Source organism: Garra rufa, chromosome 2 (assembly GCF_049309525.1).
Source record: "Garra rufa chromosome 2, GarRuf1.0, whole genome shotgun sequence".
Classification (NCBI taxonomy): Eukaryota; Metazoa; Chordata; class Actinopteri; order Cypriniformes; family Cyprinidae; genus Garra; species Garra rufa.
Genome location: NC_133362.1, coordinates 31,689,469 through 31,704,355, shown reverse-complemented (window position 1 = coordinate 31,704,355; position 14,887 = coordinate 31,689,469). Strand labels below are relative to the sequence as shown.

Genomic DNA, 14,887 nt, shown 5'->3' with positions numbered 1-14,887 from the left:
ATTATGAATCAAGCATATGTAACGGTCATTTTTATAAATTTAACTTTTTTTTCCTCTTGTGGACTGTACAGTAAACGTCTTTATGAAATATCTGATTCAGGTCAGTAATAAATAAAAAAATAACATGTACTTTGTATGATGCCTTTCATTTTGCTAAAATAATTAGCATTGTGCAGTGTCTGCAATAGAGTGCGGATTGGGCCGCATTTTTCCGTCCGAGCCCCGGTGTTGTGCACAACACCGGCCCGGCCCGTCGGGTACCGTCGGGCTCGGCTCGGGTATCCATCCTCTAGTCTGCAAGGTGTATGTAAACGTTTGACATCAACTGCATGTACACAAGAAGTACATTGGATCTACTGAATAATTAAAATGTTAGTAGTTAAAAACACTTGGTAGAAAGTGGGTCCAACCTTTTAAACTGCAGCAGTTTCAGAGTTATAATCATCTCCATCAAACTAATGTTTAAGCTTAACAGCTATAAGCTCAGGCTTGCATTCTTCTAGTTAGTTGGATGTGAATGCCTTAAGACGACAAATAGTGCAGCAATGTTCAGCAGAATTCCTCAGATGAGTTGTGGCACGTTCTGCTCTGAACTAATTATGCTAAAAAGAAGTTACATAAAAACAAACCATTCAAATACAGCAAGTATTGCACCTGGACTCGTTACCACATAGTCAATCACAGCATGTTTCCTACATAGCTATGCATGTTTGTTCATGAAAATACATCCACAGCAGCATAATGTATAGTTAGCTGGACATTACAGTAAAATAAACTAATCGGACCATGAGAGAAAACAGCTACTTATGAAATAAGCAAATACATGTACTGTTCAGCACATTATACAAATGTGCACAAGCAAAAATTTGTAACCCTGTATTTGTGTTTACACAAAAGATCTTGGGTATCATATAACAAGTCAACAATTCAAAATAATTGGCAGAAAATTAACTATTAATGTGAGCGTCAAAATGAAACTGAAACAGAGATGTTTACACCTGTGCATCTCTAGAATCCAATGTCAGCTTAGTCTAATCACTCGGTTATCCAGTGCATTAACATGACAGGATCACAGCAGCTCACTGTGACATATGACAGCTAACGTTAGTGCTACTCCATCAAACATACGGAAATGCAAAACTGTGCTTTAATTCCACCCAATACTCATTCCAGATAAGGAAACTACATCTTATACAACGTATTATGTCCCATATACGGCTTCGGCAAAAGGTGAGGCACGTTACACAATAATGGAGCTCATTATTGCTATGTGTAACAACTGGACCATTGTACGTCAACGTCCTACAAGCAGCAAAGCGGTTTCTGAAGAATAATGAAACTCGAATGTGTACAGGTAAAGATTAAAGGTATAAATATAACCGGATAACAGGCGATGAGGATGAGGATTTTGATACAAAGTATTAATTAACGTTACGCATTCGCTTTTGGCATGTAAAGCACGCGCTTTTGATGATTGTAAACAGCAAGACTAGATACCACTGAACATTAGTAACGTTACTTGGAAATATGATCATATTTAATGCAACGAGCAGATGGCTGTGTGTATGACAGCAGCGCTTGGGCTCAGCAGGTGATCCAGGATCAAATCCAGACAATCTCTGCTGTACCACAGGCCGCAGCCCGTGATCACACATACACACACACGACCTGTTTGGGAACACGCAGCGTACCCACCTCGCCTTGCAGAGTGTGGAATTACATTTCACGTTGCCATGATCCTTAGAGCTGTTCTCTTATACTCCACTCAGGCGACAGCACCCATTTCTCAAACTAGTTCTTTTCCGGAGTATTTACATGGACAACGCTTGTGCTTCCTGTTTTGTGGTCATGTGCCAGGTTTAACCAATCACAGATCTGTTGTGGACTACAGAGCCAATCAGAGGGCGAGGTCATAGAACCTTAGCGTGAGTGACATGGAGCCCAGCCAATAAGAATCAAGTTATTTGTGTCAGGTTGAACGCAAGACTCGAAGCAGTAGATTAATGAACTGTCAAGGAGGGAGGAAAGAAAACGATACAAGTGATACAGATATAGTAATTAAGATTTTTGCCGAATTATAGATTTTTTTTAGGTAATGACTGTATTTGTGATACGTTGTAAATAATGTGGGGTTAGGCTATCTAAAAATGTAAGATATTTAATGCATTAAATGCACTCTATTTATTTATTTATTGTAGAAAACTTAACATTTAGCAGTGCTGATAAATATTTTACTGAATATTAAATTGTGGGAATATATTAGCATATTTAAGCCTTTATTTTAAATGGTTAAAACAATCATCTGAAAGCTGAATAAATAAGCTTTAATAAAATGGAATCTGAGGGTGTAAAAAAAATTAATATATTGAGAAGATCGCCTTTAAAGTTGTCCAAATGAAGTTCCTAGCAATGCATATTACTAATCAAAAATTAAGTTTTGATATATTTACAGTAGGAAATTTACAAAATATCTTCATGGAACATGATGTTTACTTAATATCCTAATGATTTTTGGCATAAAAGAAAAATCTATAATTTTGACCCATATACATACAAATATACCCGTGCAACTTATGACTGGTTTTGTGGTCCAGGGTCACATTATAAGCATCAAAAAGCCTTTTTTCTTTATTTAGAACAGTAAACAAGAAATAGATTTTGACAGGTGTAATTAAATAAGTTATGTTTCACAAACAAAAGGCACACTTTATTAACACATTCACAACTTGAAATGTACCAATATACTTCACAGTTAAAAATAAACTTTAGATTATGATTTCATAAACAGTCCAAAATATTCAGAACTCCATTTATGTCTACCATTCATGCAATGTCTGTTTGATACATAACATACATAGCAGTGGAGTAATGTAATGTTTTATGGAAGAACACTTCATCATGAAAGCAAGATGTCTATGGGGCCCTTCCTGTTATTTGCTGACTTCCTTACACATTGTACACCATAGATTTGGTCTTTTGAGTCAAGTTGCACTTTGTTTTCCCACATTTCCACCAGGTTTCCTATATTCATGCCCCAAGCCAGATGCAAAAGTGTGAGCCATTTAATTAACCGTTAGTTTAGTTTGTTAGAGTCCAGGAACAAAGAAAAGTCTCCCAGTAAATGGGGTTCTGCAAAATAAGAGATCTGTCATCTGTAAAGTCTATAGATAATCATAGCTAAAAGGGCAGGAAAGTTATTACAGAGTAAAGGTTACCTTAATTAAACCATATTTTAAATCACTTCATGGTCTTCCAGTTGAAACAAGAGGTAAGTCATGTCCATAGAAGACAAACCTATTAAACTTTGTTCCTTGCCATGTTACACATCACCAATGCTATGAATAAAGATACAGTTGAAGTCAAAAGTTTACATACACCTTGCAGAATCTGCAAAATAAGAGGGATCATACAAAATGCATGTTATTTTTTATTTAGTACTGACCTGAATTGAATATTTCACATTAAAGATGTGAAAAATCCCTCAGGTCCCACAAATTCTTTGTTTTTTCAGCGTTTTTGTGTATTTAAACACTTTTCAGCAATGACTGTATGATTTTGAGATCCATCTTGTTACACTGAGGACAACTGAGGTGCTCATATGCAAATATTATAAAAGGTTCAAATGCTCCAGAAGGAAAAAACATGCATTAAAAGCCAGGGGGTGAAAACTTTTGAACAGAATGAAGATGTTTACATTTTTTTTATTTTGCCTAAATATTATGCATTTCTTTTAATTTAGTACTGCCCTTTAGAAGCTACAGAAGACACTTACATGTTTCCCAAAAGACAAAATAAGTTAAATTTACCCTGATCTTCAAATTCAAAAAGTTTTCACCCCCCAGCTCCTAATGCATTGTGTTTCCTTCTGAAGCATCAGTGACCGTTTGAACCTTCAGTAATAGTTGCATATGAGTCCCTCAGTTGTCCTCAGTGTGAAAAGATGGATCTCAAAATTATACAGTCATTGTTGGAAAGGGTTCAAATACACAAAAATGCTGAAAAACCAAAGAATTTGTGGGACCTGAAGGATTTTTCTAAAGAACAGCGGGCAGTTTAACTGTTCAGGGCAAACAAGGGACTCATAAACAGCTATCACTAAACAAAAAAACAAACAACTGTGGATCATTTTGGATCATTGACGTAAACTTTTGAATGGAGTCATTTTTATAAATTCAACTATTATTTTCTCTTGTGGACTATATGTAAACATATTTTATGTGAATGATCTTATTCAGGTCAGTACTAAATAAAAAACAACAACATGCATTTTGTATGATCCCTCTAATTTTGCTAAAATAATTAACATTTTATAGATTCTGCAAGGTATATGTAAACTTTTGACTTCAACTGTATATGTAATGTTAGTTAGCCGTAAATCAGAAAGCAATTAAGTGTGAGATCCAAACACTGTTTATCCAAGTGTCTCATACGGCCATTCAAGAATCTCATGAGCACCGAATCATCTTCACACAAATATGAATTTATCAGCATCATTTAGCCAGTTAGTGAATTAGTTGACATTTCAGCAGCATGTATTGTTCAGAAGGCTGTAAACAAAAAGCACATATAAATATGCTAAAATAAACATAAGGATGCAAGAGTGCCCAATGTGTCCAGTGGTGTTATGACCACAGGGTTCAGAGGTCAGAAGTTAATGAGGAGGTCACGTTCCTGCACACTGGTAAGGAAAGACTTCCCAAAGACGAAGGAGTGAAGACCTGCCCGCAGCTTCTCCGTCATCGCCATGATGATATTCAAGTCTCCCTCCACTGTTAAGTCCAAATCGGTTTTCAGGTTGCGTAGAGATCTGAAAGGTTTTTTGCCCTTCTGCCTATAATCAATAACAATTAATATGGCACAATGAGTCTACCCATATGTAAACAACAAGGTGTGTTGAAGGCATACTGTTTTTCAAGTTTAACTACACTGCAAAAAAAGGCTTATCTTACTTAGTATTTTGGCTTGTTTCTAGTCAAAACATCTAACAATTCTTAAATTAAGATGCATTACTAGATAAGCAAAACTACAAAAGATATATAGTCTTGTTTCCAAGGGGGAAAAACTAAATTAAGTGCAGTTTGCTTAAAGTAAGAGAAATTATCTGCCAGTGGGGTAAGTAAAATACTCTTTGTTTTAAGAATATTTTATATACCGCACTGACAGATCATTTTACTTGTTTCCAGAGGAAAAAAAACTAAATTAGGTGCAGTTTCTTTAAAAGATTAATTATCGTATATCATTTTGCTTATCTAGTAAAAGCAGGTTAATTTAGGAATTTTTAGATATTGTGTCTAGAAACAAAGAGACCATTTTTGTTGTTTTTTTCTAGCTAAATATTATATTAAATACTTTTTTATTTATTGATAACATTTCATAGCAATACAAGCATGATTTTTATTTAATCAAAAACAACCTATAATTTAATATTATGCTAAAAAAAATTGTTTACATGACCATTTAAAATTTTTGCAATTTTTTTATTTAAAAAAAAATATTCAGCAAGGATGCGTTCAACCTTGTATAATGATAAAAAAGATTTATATTTCAAACGAATGTTGTTCTTGACTTCTTTCAAAAACTTCTGAACGTTAGTGTTAGTAAAAATTGAACTTGATGTTACTGAAAATTGTTGTCAATCACTGCATATGAGTGCATAAATTATCTACAGTAAGCATATAATACTAAATATCTAGTTAAAATACACTACCAGTCAAAAGTTTTTGAACAGTAAGATTTTTTATGTTTTTTTAAAGAAGTCTTTTCTGCTCTTCTGCATTTATTTGATCCAAAGTACAGCAAAAACAGTAACATTTTGAAATATTTTTACTATTTAAAATAACTGCTTTCTATTTGAATATATTTTCAAATGTAATTTATTCCTGTGATTTCAAAGCTGAATTTTTAGCATCATTACTCCAGTCACATGATCCTTAAGAAATCATTCTAATATTCTGATTTGCTGCTCAAAAAACATTTTTTATTATTATTTTTTTCAGGTTTCTTTGATGAATAGAAAGTTCAGAAGAACAGCATTAAAACAATTAAAAATTATACTGACTTCAAGAATTTGAATGGTATAGACGGTTTCATCGGGCGCACGCGCCTGGACCTAAATTAACTTCCGGTCTGTGTTTGTTTATCTGTCTGGTTCGTGTCGCGGGCTACAAACGCAGCTAATAATGAGTAATGAAATTGGTCTCAGGTTATTGTGCTGTGGTACGTGTTTGTGGCGACCTGCCACGATATAAAAACCGACTGATTTTCCAATTGGAAATAATAGACTAATTCATTAATCTGTTAATAGACTTCGTTGAATAAACGTAATACACGTTTAAAAATCAAACCCAGGCGTGGGTGTTTTTATATCACTGTATTTCTGAAGAAAGACTGTCTTTAGAAAATGTCATTTTCATTTCATCCTGCATAAGGCAGCGTTTTTAAATTAAGAGCTGCTTTGTCTATAGCCATTACCGGGGAAACCTCGTTTCTCGTGCTTAAAGCACCTCCTACTGGGAAGTAATGAGTTTGCATTTTTAATAAATCAGTCTAATTTACGCAGCCAACATATTTCGCTTGTTATTAAAAAAATAATCTACTCTAGAAGGACTTAGCTGGATGTATACCGGAAGTTAAGTTTGGGCCACAAAAGCGCTCATGCGCAGTAACGTTTGTTTATGTTGTTGCCGTTGAAACCGTTAAAAGCTTTTTTATTTCAGATAAATGCTGATCTTTGGATCTTAATATTTATCAAAGAATCCTGAAAACAATATGCAAATTAAAAACTGTTTTAAATATTGATAATAATAATTTAAAAAAAATCTTGAACAGCAAATCAGCATATTAGAATGATTTCTGAAAGATCATGACACTGAAGACTGGAGTAATGATGCTAAAAAATTAGAAAATTACATTTTAAAATATATAAAAATAGAAAGCAGTTATTTTAAATAATAAAAACATTTCACTAGATTACTACTTATGCTGTATTTTGTTTCAAATAAATGCAGGCTTGGTGAGAAGAAGAGACTTTTTTAAAAAAACACTAAAATCTTTACTGTTCAAAAACTTTTGATTGGTAGTGTAATTCTAATAAAAAAAAAACACTGTGTAGTGGATGTAGAAGTTGTAAGCTCAAAGCTGCTGTACTTACGTCTCATCCTCAATATATCTGAGCAGTGTCAGGGCCTTCCTGTGCAGCAGGAGAAGGAAGTGGGACAAATACACACTCCGCAGAGACAGGCCTGGTTTCAAGAGAAATACCTAGAGATCGACAAAGATGCAAACACATTCACGTTATCAAGGCCAAAGCGGAGGATGTTATTATAAAGCTCAGGAGAAAGGGAATCGTGCAGGCTTACCTCATCTATGAAGGACTTCACAAGTGTGTCTTTGTGCATCACGTCCTGAAATATATTCCTAGGAAAAGCCATAAAGCTTAGTTAGTGATTCAGAGGGTAAAGAAACCTCTCATATCCACTTGAGAAACTTTAAGAGCTGCTTTTAATTCTCTAAAAAAAGATTCAGTTGTTGACTACTTGACATGTGACGCTGATTACATTGTTTGTGTATGTCTACGCAGCGTATCGAGCGAATGATATGGTGAGTGCCCTCAAATGAGATGTAAAAAGTCTCTCTGTCACCTCTCAGCAACTCTGTGAACTTTTAATGGAAAAATTCTCGGTCAAACAGTCACTGGCGGTCCTTGAAAACAAATCAATGATGCAGCCCTATGCTGGCCACAGCCCTGAACCATGACATTAACAGAGAGTGGAGAGTATTCACAATTTCAAGGACACACATCCATATACACAAGCCTCTCAAAGCTAATCTTTTCATACAGTGAACTCAGATCAAAATACATTTGCATTAGCAATTTACATTAACAGTAACACTAAATAATAATTTTACAGCATTTACTAATCTTCGTTACTGTTAAATTCTACATACACTAGCACAGCTGTAACATTTCAAGTTGTTTGAATTAACATTTATACATAACCATTCAAAGGTTTGTTGTCAGCAATATTCTTAAATGCTTTAGAAAGAAGTCTCACCAAGGCTACATTTATTTGATCAAAAATACACGAAGCACAGTACGATTGTGAAATATTATTACAATTTAAAATAACTTTTCTATTTCAATTTATTTTGAAATGTACTTTATTCCTGACACAGTAAAACTGAATTTTCAGCATCATTACTCCAGTCTTTAGTGTCACATGATCCCTTTTAAAATGCTGATTTGCTGTTCAAGAAACATTTCTCATTATTATCAATGTTGAAACTGTTATGCAGTGTTGTTTTTGACAACCATCTTAGATTTAGTCTTAGTCTTATGGACTAAAATGCTTATTAGTTTTAGTCAAATTTTAGTCACTTCTATATGTGATAGTTTTAGTCCAATTTTAGTCGACGAAAAGTCAAAAAGGTTTTAGTCTAATTTTAGTCAAAAAAGGGGAAAAAGTAGTCTTTTAACAAATTAATGTAGGTCAGTAAGTATTTTGCTGTTGGGTAGTGTCACTTATAAGTTGTGAAAATAGCAGATCTATAGTTCAACACAATGTGAGCTTCCGGATCGACTATTTTCACCAATAATTACAATAATGAAGGAATGGTTTTAGACATAAAAGACATATATTTGAAATACACCCATAGGTCCTCTTGCCGTTTGCGACCACCCTGTGTGCAAACTGCCGCCATCATGGTTAATCGTCTGTCTGTCTGAGTGACAACAATGTGACGTGTTGAGCACGTTGTGCGCTGCACTCCAGGTGGTTGGCGTAACCAAACAAGAATAGAATGCTAAAACGCTTGCCATACTAGCATGGCAAAGAGTATTTAATGTTAAAACTGCTTGCCATAGCGGCAAATACTTTTTAGGTTTTAATTGGCATGCACAATAAGCAGAAATGTCATGCATTTTAAACGTCTGACGGACCACCCACTAACATTTTCGTCTATTCTCGTCTCGTCAACGAAAACTCACACACATCTCGTCATGTTTTAGTCATCAACGAGCCATTTTTATCTCGTCATCGTCTCGTTATCGTCATGAAAAAAAGTGCCATCAACGAAATGATTTCGTCATCGTCATCGTTGACGAAAACAACACTGCTGTTATACACCTTAATATTTTTGTGGAAACTGCACACATCTTTTTTTAGGATTCTTTGATGTATAATAAGTTTAAAAGAACATCATTTTTTTTGTAATAATGCATTTACTGTCTTGATCAATTTTAAAGCATCCTTGCTGAATAATTTTTTTTTTTAAATCTAACTGACCCCAAACTTTTGAATGGTAGTGTGTATATTAGGAAAGAACATGACTTGAAAACAAATAATAGTATATTTATTGATAAATTAAGTTGAACCAAGATTAATAAATCCTGTAAAAATGGTTGTTCTTTGTTAGTTTACGATTCCTAATGCATGAACTAATTTGTGAACCTTATTGTAAACTGTAAACCATATATTTTAACAGGTCCTAAGATAAATTAATATTTATTTGATTTTATCAAAAAAAAAAACTTTATATACACTACCTATCCAAAGTTTTTGAACAGTAAGATTTTTTATGTTGTTTTTTTTTTAAGAAGGAAAGAATTTTGCTCACCAAGCCTGCATTTATTTGATCCAAAGTACAGCAACAACAGTAAGTTTTTGAAATATTTAAAATAGCTGTTTTCTATTTGAATATATTTAAAAAATGCGATTTATTCCTGTGATTTCAAAGCTGAATTATTAGCATAATTACTCTAGTCACGCGATCCTTCAGAAATCATTCTAATATTCTGATTTGCTGCTCAAAAAAACATTATTATTATTATTATTATGTTGAAAACATAATTTTTTCAGGGTTTTTTTTGATAATGAAAGTTCAGAAGAACAGCATTTATCTTATATTTTGCAACATTATAAATGTCTTTATCATCACTTTTGATCAATTTAAAGCATCCTTGCTAAATAAAACTATTAATTTCTATAATTTCTTTCCCAAAACTAAAAAAATATATACTTTGAATGGTATAGTGTATAAAGTTACAAAAGCTTTTTATTTCAGGTAAATGTACTTAACTGTTTTAAATATTAAAAATAATAATAGTAAAAAGTAATGGAGTGTTGACGCTGAAAAGTTAGCTTTGATAAACTACATTTTAAAATATATTCAAATAGAAAACAGTTATTTCAAATAGTAGAAATATTTCAAAATTGTACTGCTTTTGCTGTACTTTGGATCAAATAAATGCAGGCTTGATGAGAGGAAGAGACTTCTTTAAAAAACATTTAAAAATCCTACTGTTCAAAAACTTTTGACTGGTAGTTTTTATACAATGACCACTAAACTATCCTCCATCCCTGCTATCAAACACTGAGCTAGTTGATCTTGTATCTCTCTATTCTCTCTTTCCTCACACACAATCTCTTTATAAATTTGGTAATTAGCCGCATAATAAGCAGGATAATGTACAATCAGGAGGTCATTAATCACCAGCAATTAAGAACCGTGAGATCTTGTTATCCTAACAGTAAGAATCAGCCAATCATGATGAAGTTTCCAGACTAAGAATGTAAGTAGAAGTCAAAGGTCATACAAGTCTGGGGTGAAGGAGTCCTGGGCATTGATGAGGTTGTCAGAACTGATGTCATCCTCGCTGGCGGCCTTCCAGAGGGCACTGAGCTCAGCACGCATGTAGCGCCGCTGATGATACGTGTGCTCGTGGCAGGGTGGCATCTGCTTCACCGTGTTAATGTCTACGTCGATGTGGGTGGTGGGGTATGGAGAGTAGAGCACCTGCCGGTAGGGCAACACAAAGCTGCCTGTGGAGTCCTGGGAAAGAGAAAAGAGGGACTTTATAATACTATCACACAGTAAAGCCACCAGGGGTCCTTAATGATTATGGACCCAAGTCATTTAAGAATGAGCAGTAGTTATGAGTTTCCCGTGGAGGGACACTCAGGATACCTTAAGGAGGCCTTGAACAAAGAGACCGGTGTCATATTTAAATGAGCCGTCGGGATGACACAGTCGAGAGCACTTTCTTTCCGCAGGAGTGAGGAAGAGGCACAGCGTGAGCACGATCTACAAAAGGAAACATCATTATTTGTCTTTCATACTCATGTCCATGTGGGAAATGTGCACCTTATGTCGATGTGGGATGTGCACCTTATTGACTTTCTCAGGATTGCTGCCAACCACCATTGAACAGCCGCAAGTCTGTAGATGAGAGCTGATGGCCCTATGATAGAGAAGGATGGCAAACATTACGATCTAAACAACGAAAACAAGCAACTCAATTCAGATCATTGCCTTCTACTAAAGATGCAATACGTCTTACTTGTGTAAAAAGTCTTCGTGACAGCTGTCTCCAATATCATCATCATTGAGCACAGTGTCCTTTAGCTGTAACGAGGAAAATAATTTCTTTATGTGCTTCAGCGAGATGGAGAGAGACATTTAGTGTTTCAAAATTGTCAGGAAAAGATCTAATGTAATATTCACTAAGTGAGGATCTGTTCTAGTAAGGTTCATATTATACACCTGTGGGAACCAACCACCATTTTGTTTGTACAACGTGTTTATAAATGATAAATATTACAGTAGGAGTTGACCGATTATCGGCGCCGATATTAAGCATTTTTATGGTTATCGGTATCAGTCATTTTCAAAACCAGTTTGCCGATAAAATAAATTAAAAGTCTTTTTTTGTCAGAGCCCTTGTTATTCTTAGTTTTTCATTTTTACACTAGATATATATATCGGTTCAAAATATCGGTTATCGGTCTACTTCATCGGTTATAATCAGTATTGGAATCAGCCCTGAAAACACATATCGGTCAACCAACATAATACAGTACATCAAATTTAATAAATAGTACATTTATAAGTATTTACAATGTTCATTAATAGGTCAATGACATGATGCTAATTTAGTTACAAAAAATACATTAAAAATACAAATCTTATACTACCTGTCAAATGTTTTTGTTTTTAGATTTTTAAAGTTTTTTAAAGAATTATCTTCTGCTCACCAAGCCTGCATTTATTTGATCCAAAATACAGCAAAAGCAGTAATATTGTGAAATATGATTATTATTTTAAATAATTGCTTTCTGTTTGAATATATTTTAAAAAGCAATTTATTCTTGTGATCAAATCTAAATTTTCAGCATCATTATTTCATTCTTCAGTGCCACATGATCCTTCAGAAATCATTCTAATATGCTGATTTGCTGTTCAAGAGACATTTATTATTATTATTATTATCAACATTTAAATCAGTTCAGTGTAGAAGTATTAATTTCTAATTATAGAAATTAATACTTTTATTTAGAAAGGATGCTTTAAATTGATAAAAAGTGATGATAAAGACATTTATAATGTTACAAATGATTTCTATTTCAGATAAATGCTGTTCTTCTGAACTTTCTATTTATCAAAGAAACTTGAAAAAAAATCTACTCAACATAATTTTAGATTATTATTATTTTTAGAATATTATTATTAGAATATTAGAACGATTTTTAAAGAATCATGTGACTGGATTAATGGTGATAAAAATTTAGCTTTGAAAATCTCAGGAGTACATTTTTAAATATATTCAAATAGAAAACAGTTTTGGTTTGGAAGGCTTGGTGAGTAGATAAGATTTCTTTAAAAAACTTTTGACTGGTGTATATACAACGACTTGAAGACATTTCTTTAATGCTGTGATGCATAATTTTATTTTTCATAATTAAAATGAATTGTAATAGTTTTTAGGGGAACAAAAATGTAAATGCGAAACCACCCTGATTTTATAATGAAAAAAATTCTTAAATAATATTAAGTAGTTCGACATAATTTTTATTATTATTTCAGTGCTGCTCACTGTTTAACAGTCATATGGTTTAACCATAATGCAGAAAAATGTCAAAAATGTTGACTCTATTTTATTTTTTAATTTATTTAAAATGTATTATTTTTTGTTTATTTCATTGTATTTTTAGTTTGTCTTATTATTAATTATTGTATTAGTCATGTTTTGTTTCATTTATTGTATTAGTACTGTTTGATTTTATTTGTATTATTCTAAATAGTCATGGTTTAACCAACACGCAGAAAAATGCAAAAAATGCCGGCTCTATTTTATTTACTTTTTGGTTTATTTCATTGTATTTCAGTTTGTCTTATTATTAATTATTGTATTAGTAGTGTTTTGTTTTATTTGTTGTATTAGCACTTTTGTTTTTTTTTAACTGCTGTATTAGAACTGTTTTATTTTATTTGTATTATTCTACTTTATTTAGTTCATTTTATTATAAATCTGGCAGAAGCCTGGCTCACATCCAAATCTCCTCTCTCCTCATCATTTTTTTTATCTACTCTAAATTCTCACTGTGAACAAAAAAAAGTGTTTAAAGCTACTCAAAAATGTCAAAATACTCACCTCCACTTCCTCCGGTACACTGTGTTTCTTCATAGAAGTAAGAAGCTCCATTATGGGCACAATCTCAGATGACAACACAGAGATTATGTTGTAACCCTGAGATAAAACACACACAGATACATTACCAAATCTAACAAACAACTGCTGGATTACAAGTAGAAGATGCACAACTCTGAGCAAGCACCTTCTGCATGCAAATGCGTCCCTTGCGGATGATGTGTTTGAGTCTCTCCACACACACGCTGTGCAGTGGCAGGTAAAAGCTTAGCTCTGACTGCGGCAGGATGATTGACAGCGCGCAAGTGTTCTTATCACCCTTGAGCTCCCCGTCAAAAATCAGCGAGACTATGATGACTCCCTTTTCTGCCAAGACGAAGAACTTCACGTCCACTGCGCCACTCTCTGCACTTCGCAAAATCTCGCCGTTCAGCGTGTGATTGGCCAGAAACGTGACCTCTCCGTCGCTGAGCAGCGACAACCCCTGACCTTTGGGGGCCCAGATGTGCTGTACCCGAGGTCCCAGGATGTTGTCCCAGTAAGCGAAGGTCGCAGCCAGAACGGGACACCAGTCCTCAACCAGCACTTCAGTTTTCACCACACCAGGAGACTGCGGGGGACAGGCTGCAGACATGATGGCCACTCACACAGACCTACAGTCACTCTATTGTCAGTTTCACAATGCAGAAATCAGTGGTGACAAACAGATTGCAACATCCCTCTGCTGCTGCACTGCACCCATGCAATCTGTTGAAGAGGAAGAGAAAATACAGTGGAGAGGACTAGAAAGTGAAAACAGTGGCCTGACATGTAAACCAGGACAACGTAACGTTATAAAATTGCATTGTTGATTTCTAATTCGAAGCTTTTCGACTTCAGAATATATCACATTTGAGCCCAAATATCATAACATGTTATAGTCTTTACAGAGCTGCATGTATCTGTACATAACATACATCGAGCTAATCACTACACCACGGCATTCATGTACAAAACACGTCTGCATTAGGTTGAATTGTCGTGATAAATCAGTTGTTTTGTTGCCAGTATGTTACATATTCAGAATCCTACCTGTTATTGCTCAAAACAACAACACATTCGCCAACCCTTTTCCTGGTTTCCTGCTGTCATTAGGCTGAAGGCTGCGAAGAAGCGCGTTGCTGGAGCGCAGGGCACAGCGGCGCCCTCTGGCGGCTGAAGGAGTAATTTGATTACCCGACACCGGAGAGACCGGGGAGAAATTCAATTACCTCACGAGTCGTTTTGTCAAACCATCACTTTAGGCTGTGAGCTGTATTGAGGAAGATATCGCTATTGTATTATAGTATCGAACTGTGTTGCAGACTATTTGTAATTATATTAAATAGATTTTTGTTTACCATGCCCTGACACTAAATGGGGTTTCATAGCTACTTGAGTATGTTATTTAATATACACTATACTAGAGGCGTCAGTACAAAA

At 34.4% G+C, this 14,887-nt stretch overlaps 1 protein-coding gene across 2 annotated transcripts; it reads right to left on the bottom strand.

The window, feature by feature from the left end:
• Positions 1 to 2,586: 2,586 nt before the first annotated feature.
• On the bottom strand, positions 2,587 to 14,602 carry c9orf72 (C9orf72-SMCR8 complex subunit). Of its 2 annotated transcripts, none has more exons than XM_073835106.1 (10): positions 14,498 to 14,602; positions 13,614 to 14,173; positions 13,430 to 13,525; positions 11,339 to 11,403; positions 11,167 to 11,239; positions 10,966 to 11,082; positions 10,595 to 10,830; positions 7,359 to 7,416; positions 7,151 to 7,260; positions 2,587 to 4,831 (listed from the first exon to the last, which is right to left on the bottom strand). In XM_073835106.1, exons 2-10 carry the CDS (start codon positions 14,058 to 14,060, stop codon positions 4,645 to 4,647), a joined length of 1,389 nt encoding a protein of 462 aa, XP_073691207.1. In that variant the 5' UTR covers positions 14,061 to 14,173; positions 14,498 to 14,602; the 3' UTR covers positions 2,587 to 4,644. The 2 variants fall into 2 exon arrangements, with proteins under 2 accessions (XP_073691207.1, XP_073691208.1); XM_073835107.1 differs by having other exon boundaries at positions 4,691 to 4,831; positions 7,151 to 7,241.
• Positions 14,603 to 14,887: the final 285 nt, after the last annotated feature.